Source organism: Phalaenopsis equestris, unplaced genomic scaffold, assembly GCF_001263595.1.
Source record: "Phalaenopsis equestris unplaced genomic scaffold, ASM126359v1 Scaffold212940, whole genome shotgun sequence".
Lineage (NCBI taxonomy): Eukaryota > Viridiplantae > Streptophyta > Magnoliopsida > Asparagales > Orchidaceae > Phalaenopsis > Phalaenopsis equestris.
The window spans coordinates 134,002-147,597 of record NW_018231831.1 but is presented as its reverse complement, the minus strand read 5'-3'; the positions used below and the strand labels follow the sequence as shown (position 1 = coordinate 147,597).

General features: G+C 32.9%; 1 protein-coding gene across 1 annotated transcript in view; it reads right to left on the bottom strand.

Annotated features, from left to right (window-relative positions):
- Nucleotides 1–297: 297 nt before the first annotated feature.
- LOC110036945 (uncharacterized RNA-binding protein C17H9.04c) overlaps nt 298–13,596 on the bottom strand; it is a 59,372-nt gene continuing 46,073 nt past the window's right edge. Inside the window, exons 6-7 of the mRNA XM_020741509.1 lie at nt 9,852–9,932; nt 298–459 (exon numbers count right to left, since the gene is read on the bottom strand). Of these exons, the coding sequence (XP_020597168.1) occupies nt 411–459; nt 9,852–9,932 (130 nt within the window). The 3' untranslated portion in view covers nt 298–410. The remainder of the gene's footprint in view (nt 460–9,851; nt 9,933–13,596) is intronic.

Sequence of the window (13,596 nt, the reverse complement as noted above, 5' to 3'; positions counted from 1 at the left end):
AATTAAAAAAAATGCAAAATCTGCTGCATAATACATGAAATTCAAGTTTAGGAAATAAATAAATAATTTTTAATGCAACACAAATTATTTTTTAAATAATGAATTTTTTTTTTTTTAAAAGCAACACATAATTTTCGAAATGAACTACATCTCAGAATACAAAATAGAAAGATAGGCTTCACAAACATATTTGATGTTCACATAAAAGCAGAACTAAGAAACCTATCCTCTATCTTTCCATCCTCACAAAAATCATTATACTTGCTTAACAGGGAATTAATTTCAAATTTGGGGGAATTTTTTGCTCGGAAAATAGCAGAATTTATAGATTTTAGTCACATAGAACATAACATAGAAATATTTTGAGGCACAATAAAAGTAATCAGAGATCTCCAAGCTGATCAAAAAAGCTAGGCAACGCTGACAGGCTGGGAACCGGATTCCTTCACTGTTTTACATCTGCAAGAAGAATAACTAATCAGAAAAGTGCATTTGGATTGAATGAAAACTAGAAAAGAAATTAACAAAAACAAAAATTGAAGCGGTATTCACTTACATAGTAGTCAATTCCTATGTGATTACAATACCGAACACCTAAATTTTAATTTTTTACATGTGTCACTTTACCTATGCATGAAAAAGCGCACATCACTTTTTAAAAATTAATTTAAAAAGTGATAGTTTAAATATGATATCCTTAGATTCATCCTTATTCACTTGATCTTTATATTTTACATTAGGACATATCCTTAGATTCATCCTTATTCATTTGATCTTTAGATTTTACATTAGGACGATTTATCAAGGGTATGCCCAAACATCTTACAATGAGAACAATAAGGGGGTCTATGCTCCATGACGATTTGTTGTCAATATACATTATGAGTTGTGCCCAATCAGACTTCAGTAGCATCAGGTAAAGTAATATTTATTTCCACATGTACATCAGGCTACATAAATTGCGTGCAGTTCTATGAGAGCACATCAGGCTACATAACACCACAAATAAAAGCTAAATAATGCCTTCATCCCTTCTCTTATCATTTTACCTAACATAGATAAAATTGATAGAATTTTTACTAGGAAGGCTTACAAAAATACCACTCAATTCCTATGTATTTTACATATCTAACACTTAAACTTCATTATTTACATATATGCAATTATACCTATGCATGAGGTGTATTTTATTTTACAAAAGTCAAAATAGTACTACTTTTATGTGATATAAAAATTTGGGTGGTATAAATAAAAAAAAACGTAATTTTAGGTGTTAGATATGTAAATGCATTTAAAATTGGGTGGTATGTATGTATGTAAAGAGAAAAATTTGCGTACGTAAGACGTACGCAGTGTGTTATTCAGAGAGTATTTATATCCCATGTAACCTCCCTATAACTTACTTGTACCTTCTAGTAAGTTTCGTGCTTCTGTTTTCATATATTTGTAGGTTACAGGGAGGTTACAGGAAGGTTACAGGGGGTATAACGAGGATATAACCCCCTAATACCCTCTAAATAACCTCCCTAACGTACACAGCTCTGTGTACGTCTTACGTACGTAAATTTTTCTCGTATGTAAATGCCCAATTGTATTAATAAGATAAAGTGTGACAGATCAACCCGGTTAATAATGGAAAAGATCAAACCTATTAAAAATAAAAAAAATTAACATTTAATTATTATTTCATTAAGGTGGTTAACCAAAAAAAAAAGGATGGGAGAGGAGAATTGAAAAGATAGCATGAATTTGTAGAAAAAATTACTATCATGCATAAAATTGGACAATGTTGATAAGTCGCACATGAAATTATTTTTTCAGATACATTCAAGCAGAAATTTCAAATATCCATTTATGTTTATAAATAGACTTCTTTTGCGATTTTTTTTTTTTATGAAAATTCAAGAGGAAAGAAAAATAATTTCACTCATTAGTTCCTCTCCCCTTCACTTTAGGAATCCCGCCACATCCCAACTCCTGTCTTTAAAAATTGAAGTGCTAAAAAATAGAGACCAACCAATGGAGATTTGAAAGAAAATAAGTCCTCAAAAAATATAAAGATAAGCATAAACCCTAATAAAATAAATCCTAACCCTGAAGCTCAAGGGGGATGTCTTGAAGCTCATCATGAGTCACCTTCAAGTTAACTGATGGTGAATAAACCCTCCAACAGATAAACTAATGTTCTTAGCCCGAAGGGCCCATTATAACTTCATCATAAAATTACTAGGATTAGCAAGATAGTGGAAAGAAAAAACTAGAATTGATTATGTTGGCGGAGATGCGAAAACCTCCACTCATAGAGATACTCAATGGTTATAATAAATCCAAATTTCTGGAGTCGTTACTAATAAGACAGTAAATTTTTCAAACTCTTATTCATAACTTCTATTTGTCCATCTCCCTGGCAATTGACAAACCGTTCATCCTTGTGAGAAACAATGGAAGTGGGGCGACCATACAGGCAAAGGCGAATTTAGAAAGCTGCGAGAGAGACAATTTACCCCTCATAATAATGGGATAATTACATGCATAGCATGCAAAACTTAGCTACTTACAAAACTAGTACTCAGGTCATAGCTTTGAACTACTGAAACGGTGCATTTACGTGTGCCACGGTCAAACTACTGGAAATTTGATAGAAATTAAAAAATATGGATTGGGATTTTATAGTGAATTTTGATATTTGAGTGAGAATTTGAGAAGCAGATGAAAAAGGGAATGAGTATTGTAAATAGTACAGTTTTGAGTGCTATATATGTAATTGCCCATTTTAAATGTCTATTTTACATAACAGATACCTATATTAATAAGATGAACCGACTATTTGATGCTTTTATAGCAAACATTTAATTTGTACCCCCTCAAAAAAATAAAAGTGATTTATAAGCCTTTACTATTATGGTGGCATTCTTCCTAAGTAGAGGCCAATAGAATTCTTCCTCTACCAAACTGAAGGTTTAGTGAAAAATCTATATGGCAAGCTAGTCGATATGCATGTAGCTCCCAAACAAAAAATCTCACAAAGAAGTATAAGGGTTGCATACTTTTGACGCTTCTGAGAGAAATTCATTACATAATATCAAACGTGAAGATGTGATTATCTTTCGAAAGAACATAGATCAGATGAAAAATCAAGCCATATTAGTTGCTCATCTTCTATTTTTCTAGGAAATTGCACTTTCACAATCATAGCATTACACAAGAAAACTACTTAAAATCAACAACTTTATCATCAGCTCTAGCACTATGATTAAGAACAAAGGAATACTTTTTGTCAAAATGCAAATTTTGCACAGCAGGCATTCAACATTTTTTGAAATTGCCAATACGCTAAGTGTAGCCTTCAAAATACATAACAAACTCTAGGTGAAAAAAATAAAGTTGCTAATAGCATAAAACTTATACTACAAAATAAAACGTATTGTCATAGATTACTTTTGCCATCTTCATTGAGCTTCTCGTTAAAGTATATAACATGATAAATTTTAGGATTAATATATGGTCAATACATACCCCCAAAGCATCGTAAGATTTTACAAAGATTTCTACAAATTCAAGAAGCTTAGGGGGCGTTTGGATCACTTTTATTGTTTGTTTTTATTTTTTTGTTTTTATTTTATTTTATTTGTGTTTTAATTTGAATTAAAATATGTTCGGTTGTGGAAGCTATTTTTAGAAGCATTCACAATACTTTTTAGACATTTTAAGTCTTTTAAAAATAAGTTAATTTATTTTTAAAAATAAAAAATAAAAATATGTTAAAATTATACTAATCAAACATGTTTCCAAAAACAAAAGAAAAAAAAAAATAAAAGTAATGCCAAAAGTGCCTTTAAGCATGAGAGAATTTGTCAATTTAGCTTCCGTAATAAGGTTAAATGCCTTAGCAGCAATAGGAGGCCATTTAAATTTCATGCTTCAAAATGTCCACCAAAGGGAAAATAATGAAGCTGAAGCCTCGAATAAAATGACAATAAAATGTTGACAGTATTTGATAGCTATGAACATAAAAAATGGAAGGAGAAGTTGACCTTCTGAAATAGATTGATATTAATCTTGACAAACTGAAGTCCTGAGTCCTGAAACATTAGAGACGTTGCCTCCTTAACCTAATTAGTTGCACTCTACTTAAACCCTAACCAAACTTAAAAGCTTTAAATAAGGCTTCGACCTGCTAGACTATTTACAATTTTCGTAGTAAAACTAATTAAGGCCCATCAAACCCTAGTTAATTTTGAAAGTCAGATTTTTTTTTGTTTATACCAAGCTTCTTTTATCAACTAGATAGAAATATGAGTAAAACAAAAGTATTTAACAATCAATGCCAGAGTAAAAAAAAAGAAAAACATAATATAATAAAAAAAAATTTTGGATTGCTAGCTTGTAGCGTAGTAAACATTGGAGAGAGGCAATAAATCTTTTTCTAACTCCTACCCTTTTGGTATATAAAATAATAATTATCTAATCAAAATCAGAGTTCTATTATAGTAAATGATCATCATTCTATTTATAAATTGGATGAAATTGTGGCATTTCAAGAACCTGCAGAGCATTCTCAGCCACAATATCAATAGTAGGTGAAGTTATTATCACAGAGAATAGAAGAACCAACAATATCAATCATTCATCTTAGCTTAGAGTTTGAAAATGGATCTGATTAACAAAGAGGTCTTCCACCAAAGAAGTGGATCAATTTGAGCAATCGATGGAAGGATCTGCAACCAAAATTTCAGAAGCCTCAACACAAGATGTGTCTTAAAACATTCCAAAAATTTATGTCAAAAAATATGATACCAAAAGATGTATAGAATAATATTTTCAAATTTATTTTTTTTCCAATATCCTAAAGACTAAGATCCAATCCATACCTCTTTTAATTTTGATACACACACACACACACACATACATATATACATATTACTCATTTCAAATCTACTATAACTATCCTTAATCTAGTCGGGATAATTTTAAATCAATTATGAGTTCGAGAGAGGAGCTCGAATTGACTAGAAAAAATCTTGAATAAAAAAATAAGCTAGTATAGATTATTTAACAGTCTGAGATACCATGTTCTCATTTTTTTTAATGTTTTTAATACTTAATTGTCCAAGAAAATACCTTTAACATTCATATGGAGCTCCCTCAAAAATGTCAACTCATTTTTTTATGTTTGTAATATTTAATTGTACAAGCAAGGACAAAGCATCATTCCTTAGAGAATGCACTTAAATAGTTTAACTATTTAAAAGAAAAAATAATGAAAAAAATAAGAATTCTGTATCCAAGGCAGTTACAACTAATTGACACAAGCTCAAAAACCTCTCAAAATCAATTCATGTTGAATTGAAACTACTATCTAAATCTTAAAATCAAAGGTAGCACTTGATTGATCTACTAATATAAATCGAGTTGATTTAAAATGTGATAAAAATGAATATAAATAAAAAAAATGTTAAAATACTTGAATAATTATAGAAATATTCAAATACAAATGATTTTGGAGTGGAGCTAAGATTGTAATAGAGTAAAAATCGCTCAACATGAATTGGTTTTAATTTTAGGGCATTTTTAACTCGAGCACAAATAAAAATTTTCTATTTCAAATCAAGCTAAATTTGGTTTTATCAAGATCACTCACATCAATATAATATGTCAAACATATCCAATATAATATAAAACACACACACATATATATGTAATTCTTTAATAAATCCATTATTTTATCACTTGATATAAAAAATAAAATAGAAAAACCTTTCGCTTTGAATTCAGATTTTAATAGTTTAATTGGAACCTAAAAAATATAGCTTCAATTACTGAACTAATTTCAAATATTATATTTATTGAAGGAAAATCAAATATTCTAATCTCTAATATTTAACAAATATGTGAAACAATTTTTAATTAAGTAAATTTCAAATACTAAAATTTTTTTATTTGTGATCATAAATAATTCAAAATTTTCATAACATTATCCTTTGAAATTAAAATATGCATTAGCATAATTACAATAGCATCATATGGTGAAAAAAAATATTATGATTTTTTCAATTTATAAAATAACATACAATCACAAAATTATTAGAAAAATAATATTATAAACTCTCCCATATATTGCAGGAGGTTACTTTCTTGTGCCTCGTGTACTGCATCACGTTCACTTCCTTGGTTTGGAAATATCATTAGGTAACAGAGCTCCATTAAAATGCCTTGATCTCTAAATCCCAAATCCATTACTAAGTGTGCTTATACTAATCTCTTAATTTTGGATAATTTTCATAACCCAAAGCTCTTATAGTTGAAATAAATCAGAAGTATGTATTGCACATAATAGCATTTAGTTAACGAAGAAATGTTGTGATTCTTCTTCAAGAGGTTTAATTAAAGAAATTATACAAGTAAGAATGGTGCAATTCCTTGAAGCGGTATTTTGGCTCGAGTATCTTTACAATGAGCATGAAGTGTTTAACTACTTCAACCATCAGCGAGTAACTATTGATCATCAATCGGCATTTCTTCTAAGTAACTAACATATGGGTCTCTCAATTTTAAAAACACTCCATTTTCACCTCTGGTGACTGATTCACTTCACGTATGTCCTTCTATTAGCCAAACCATCAATTGAACATAAAAAAATGCAAATAACCTCTACTTTTCCATCAGTTTCCCCTCTCTTTCCTTCTGATGTAAAAATCAACCACTCTCCTCTATAGCTCCTAATGCTGGCCATCTCTAAGGACCTTCAATGATTTCAACTACTCTCTGGCTCATAATGTTGATTCTCTCCAACAAAATCCAATGATTTTAACATCTTCAGTGATTATCTTTACTCAACTGCTGCATCTAAATTATATGGCGTTATTTAAAGAACCTTCACTGTCACATCCACATTGATGCCGGAGTTAACCCAAACAATAATAGGAAAACCAAATAATATTATTGTAAGCCAATTCAGCAATTACAACAAACACATTGAAAGGGAAATGCAACAACAGAAACAATCTAACAAACACAACTAAAGTGTATTCCAATAGTGGTGAAGGCCGGCAAGGTGAGCTAGAATGGGTAATTTGGGGTGTTAGAAGGTGGAGGATTCAACAGGTAAGGTTTCTAGAAGGCGGACGAGTTGCGATAAAACCTGTCGAGGGCTGGAGAAAAAACAAGGTGGCATGGGGAATGAATTTGGGCGGCTGGAACATCAAGGACAGCACTGAGAACCGTTGGGACAACAGCTAGGCAAAGGTGGAGGGCGGTAAAGATGGTTGGAAAGCTGGGGTGACTGCAAATGGCAAGGTGGAGGGCGGGACATCAGGTAGGTAGTGACAGAGAGTGATAGAGGCAGCTGGAATGAAAGCAGCAGCTAGGGAGGCAAATTCTGGAAGGTGGCAATACGTGGGAAGTGTTAGGGCACAGGTTCTGCAAGCGGCAACGTGCCAGGGATGGCAGGGATGGCAGGAAAAGGCAGAGACAACAACTTCTTGCTGTCCTGGATGGCGGCAGCAAGTAGAAAATCGGCTGGCAGCGATTGGAAGATAGTAAAATGCAGGAAGAAGCAATCAGGATAGCTGTTCCGGCTGGCTGCGGCAGGGACGAAGCGGCTGGGAGCGATGTAGGGACAGCTGGAATGGCTTGCAACAGTGAAGGAGACGAATTTTGGAAGGTTGTTGCAAAGAGGGAAGGTTTAGGGCGCAATTCATGGAGGCAGTAGCACGTTGGAAGGGGACGCAGGGTGGCGGGGAAGGCTTAAGAAAGCAGAGACAACAACTCCTTGTTGTCCTGGATGGCGAAAGCAAGCAGAAAAAGACTGGTGGTGGTTGGAAGATAGAAGACTACAGGAAGAAATAGTTAGGACAACTGGTCCGGGCAGTTGCAGCAAGTATGGAGCGGCTGTGAGAGATATAGGGAGAATGTAGAATATGATAAGGAAAATCGTCACCATCTCGATAAGGAGATACAACCTGAGCATCACTTGATCCCGAGGATACAGTCCTCGAAGGTAGTAACTGATGCCGATAGCTGTCCTAAACAAACTCACGCCAAAAACTACCTTCCAAATCCTAATACAACACATATATATAAGAAATGACTAAAAAGGAATGAAGGATAATGGGAAAGAAAACAAAAGAAAAGAAAATGGGATGGTTTTGGCTCGCCTACTGTAGCAACTACAGTAAAATCTAATCAATCGAAAAAGTTGACCGACAGTCACACATACATATCCTATTAACCACGATAATTTAGTGCAGTAACATCCCATGTCACACATACATATCCTATTGTTCTTCCTCTATTTAACTGTCATCAGTCAAATGAGCTTAATTTCAACTCCTCTCTGCTTATGATGTTGATAATCTTCGATGATTTTAACACCATCAGTGACTTCCTATACTTAACTGTTGTTTAATAAATGTTGTGCGAAGGACCTTCGCTGTCATCACCATATATCCTATTGTTCTTCCTCAATTTAAACGTCACGAGCAAAGTGAGCTTGATTTCATTAAAAAATAATCTACCACTATGAGAATCATTCATAAAAATCATAAGACCTCCCTTGTTCCACATCCACCTCTACCTCTCACACTCAACTTATTCTTCTTCTCCAATGTCAACAGAGTAAGCATACTGACCTTATTAAAATATAACTTGGACCTAAATAAAAGAAAAATCCCAAAAAAGAATGTTATTTTAGTCATAAAAAACTAATCTCATTCTAATTTAAATAAAAAAAATGCCACATCGGCTAAACTAAAAGATTATTTAACATTGTCAACAAAAAATGGATCTCTTTGAAGGTCTAAATCAGGTGGAGAACGATTATGAAATTTTAAAATCCACTAAGGATCAAAGCTAAAAATTTTAAAATCATTGGTCAACATGAAGCCTGGCTTAAACATAAGGAACCCAAATGATATTTGCCCTTCCTTTTTTTTTAATTGGCAATCTCAGCAAGTTCGCTTTCCTTGAATATTGCATATTGCATTAATAGTATAATAAAAATACAAAGTACAAAAGTAAAATTGGGTCCTAGGGACACTAACAAAAGGAGCCTTATCCTGTTGTAATACAAAAAAGAGAGGATCAAGGTCATTTACATGAGTCAAAACAAAATTTCTATCTATGGCCATAGTGGCATAAGTATGAGCAGCCCTGTTGTTACTCCTGAATTGCTAAAGATCCCCAGAAGAGGGAAACAGCAAACTTTTGTAGTTGTAGAAGAATTGTTTGAACGTTTTCACTGTGGACAATTTCACAAGCCAACTAAAGCCAGATTCGACTTTTATCAAGTTCAACGAGGGTGGAAAATTGTATGACCGTTTTCATTGTGGACAATTCCTCAGGCCAACTCAAGTCAGATTGTCAACTTCTATCAATTTCAGCAATGATGCATGGATTGCACACTTCACAACAATTGTAAGAAGCATTTACATAGCGCAGAATTCTGAGGTATTTACATATCTCACACTTAAGCTTTCATATTTACACAGATAGCACTCAAATCTTTAATATCACATCAAGAATAGCACTATTATAACTTTTTAAAAGTGAAGTACACAATTTCATGCATTTGGTTTAAAACTCAAAAGTGCCATGTGTGTAAATATGAAAGGTTAGGTGTGAGATATGTAAATACAAAAGAATTGTGTGCCATGTATATAGATTTCCCTAATTGAAATTGATTGAAGAATGTCGGCAAACATAAGCAACATTGGTAAATAAAAGAACTATAAACTGGTTAGCTGCTTAAGTAAACAATTATCATACACGTCACATGTAAAGGTGGAATAAAGTGAATCTGGATTCGCAAGAAACAGAGCGCATTCACATAAGAATTTGTCGTTTATGATTACCTGTTGCAAGTTGAGCGGGATGCAAAATTATGATTGTTACATTTTTGGCACATCCAGTCCCCATCACGCCATTGTTTTGCCCTGATATAAATAAATTAATCAAACAAAGAATGAATATTTAACAAGTAGAAATGAAGTACAGTTACTCATCCCACAGGAAAGTAAGTCAGAACCCACAAGAAAGTTAGTTTTAGCAAGCACAAGTAACCCACTTCATCATCAATACATAGCAATTAATATGATTGAAAGCACATTTTGGGTGGGTTCACAGGAATAGTTATAAGATATTACAGACTCAGCATGAAATACAAATATGCATAGAATAATAAGCTTTACAAACTTGATTAATTATCTAACTTCTCTCCAATAGATAGGGCTCAGTTGATTGATTACCCATCTGCTCTGCACTAGGCCAAGTTGCAAAGCAGGCGAGAACTGTTTAAAAGGAAAAAGTAAGACAACTTGCCCCCAGAAGTATGGTTTATCCGCAGAATGATAAACAGCTTTTCAAACAAAACAGTAAAAAAAGTGTGATGTGGCACATCATAATGGCTCAAAGGTGGGGCTCATAGGCACAAAAGGTTACCTACTACTAGAGCTCAATCCAAGAGAGCTACCACACAACCAAGAGATTCAATTTCAAGAGGCCAAGTCAAAAAGAGTGCTTGAAGAATTGTGTCACTTTTATGGGTATGTGTTATGTGAAGTCTATTGAGTTATATTATGTTGTATTTATGCGTAGAATCTTATGTTTTAGTGATTTGAGTTGTTATGTTTGCTTTGCAATGCCTTAAGGTGAACCTGAATGCACCTAAGTAAGTGTGAAGTGAGGGCCAGCACATGATTATGGAGTGATTATGGTCAGCCGGATGTGAAGGGGGTGGGTAGTCATAGGTGGTTTAGGTAGTTTCTAAGTAGTTCCAAGGATTTTTCCCCCTTTTTTCGAGCGTTTGAATGTAATTAGATGTTTAAAGCAAGATGAAATGAAAAATACGAACTTTTGGTGTGAATACTTAAGAAACTTGAGTGGAGAACTCGAATTAGGGAGTGGCTTGGTGGCTTCTTCTAGGGTGTGGTTTGGTGACAATTACCTTTCACCGAACTTGGGCGAGCTTGGTGATTTATTTTGCTTCCTTTGTAAGGAAGGTTTGGATAGATTTGTGCAGTTTTTTATTCTCATTTAAATATCACTTTAATCAAACCAACAAGGGTCGGTCAAGATTAGCCCTAATCCTATCTAGTTAGGATTTTGGCTGATTTGGTTGATCTAACTCCATTAAAAAATTCCAAAATTGATCTACATCCTTTGTAGATTAATTCCTATAAATATTTTACTCTAATTGTGTTTTTGTTTAGCCCCAAAACCCAAAATCAAAACTCTTGTTATTTTCTGATCATTTTTTTCTTTCTGTCCAATAACTTTGAAATTCTGAAACTAAAATAAAAAAATTCCAAAATTTTTCAAAAATCAACTTTGATATGTTACTACCATCATTTGAAAGTAAGACTTTGCAAATCCCTATGTATTTTAAAATCTAGAGCAAAATTCCCAAACTAGGTCAGTTCCATCCAGAGCTGACCTAGTTGTCATATTGACCATAATTCCCCCACTTAAGCACTTCCAAATACCTTCAAACTCTTTAGACCAATATTTTAAACATTCTCCTAAAGTTCCATGGAAAAAAGTGAACCGCCCACATCAAAGTGGCAAGAAACACGTCAACTTTTCTCAACTAAATCGAAAAGCTGTGAGAATCAAATCAAAGAAAGTCTAGCTCACTTAGCTTTTCAATTTGGGAAGAACACAAGAAGGATGCAAGAAGTAATTTAATGTGTTGACTATATGCCGGTTGACTGCAAACAATAGTGGGTCTACAAATTCATTTACTTGCAAGTTTAAGAGTCTTATTCAGGACTTCTTGTCGCATTCTTTTCGTGTTCTTAACATTCTAGACTTTTAAGAATAAGTAGGAAGACATCTGGAGTTGACAAAAGGGAAAAAATGATGGAGATGACAAGTTAAAAATGACATATTTGATGTTGGGTTTGTGATGGTTCTAAATGAACCAATACATTTGATGAACTTGAACTTGACTCAATTGATACTCGACCATGTTTGCTCAAACCAAAAAAATAAACAATGACGATAATTTGTTTAAACTCGAAGATTAAATGAATCAAATTCGAACATAATCTAACTCATTTATTAATGTTCATGAATAAACTCATTTGTTGTTCAACAAGTGACTTTTAAAATGCTCTATACTTATGATATTTTTTTTTAAATAAAATTCAATGCATTAGAACTTATTTAGTTATATATTAAATATGACCATATTATAATTTAATATTAATATGTATGTAAATTTAATGCATTTTTTTTTATTTCAATGAACCAATTTGTTATTGCTTATTCATGTTATATGATTGCAATAAAGTTTATTTAAAATTTATATATTATTTTTTTACTTTAAAATCACTCATTAGAGACTAATTTAAAATTTACTTAATTGCTGATCTATTTAGATTCATAAAATCATTTTTTAATAAATTTATAAGAAAATAATCATTTAGTCCAATATTTAGTTTGTTTACTTGCTAATTTTTAGTTTGTTACTTGCTTTATATGAAAATTTAAGAACACATTCAATTTTTTAATTTTTTTCAATTAATACAAACAAGTCAAAGAACAACTCAAATATGATCATTAAAAAATTAACCAAGCCAAGTATGAACATTTATGTGAAAGTTCAATTCAAGCTTGAACTAAACTGAACATGAATAATTTATGATTTGACCAAGCCAAGTCCAATCCACATTATACTCGGCTTAACTCAGCTCGATTACAAACCTATTGCAATTAAAGCCCCTCAGAGAGACATCCAAGATACAAGTATGTAGCTAATACCAATGCTTCTTGCCAATTTCTTTTCCAAGGAGGGGCCACTAAGAGGTTCATGCAAACAACCATAATACTGGTTGCAAAGAGGTTGTTTCCACTCAAATGCAAGTTAAGAACCTGAAAAAATGGTGCAAAACTAGTAATTTAGAAGGCAGTGATGAAAGATCATCATGCAATATCCGTTATAGTTCATTTCGATAGTTCTCATTGTTCATGTCAAGTCATAGTTAATGGTTGGAACGCATGTTCCAACGTATGTTAAGTTGGGTATTTTTTTAAATGATTTATGTTTATGTTGTCATACAATTAAGGGTTATAAACTATACGGACAGGTCCAAGGGGTATGTAAATGGGGATGAAATTTGGAATAAAAATTATGATGCTTTGCACGGCTTTCTTGCCCCCTAGGCCAAGTCAAATTTCTATTCCCTTCATTCCTAACAAACCTCTGTACTCTTCTCTTTTCCAAAATAAAGCCTCAACTCCTCAACAAGCTTTTAAATAAAATTCCTAATAATCCTAAATAATTCCAATCAAAATTCCAACCAAGCCAAACCAACCTAACCCACTTTAGGTAACCACAAACAACCAAAACCAAACTTGGACAATAGCCAACCGGCTAACTGTTGACCTCAATTTTCGTGAGGTCTAGTATTTCTCGTAGGAATTAGGATCTAGCCTTAGGGGTCTTCCTGCGACTATCTTAGAACCTTAGAAGTGGTGCCTCGTTTTAGTTCGACCTATTTCCGTCCTCTTTTGGAGTTTCGCGTGTGCGGTATCGACTTCTAACACTTAGAAGGATGAAACCAACATGAGGAAACCCAAAATGGATTCCTATAGGAC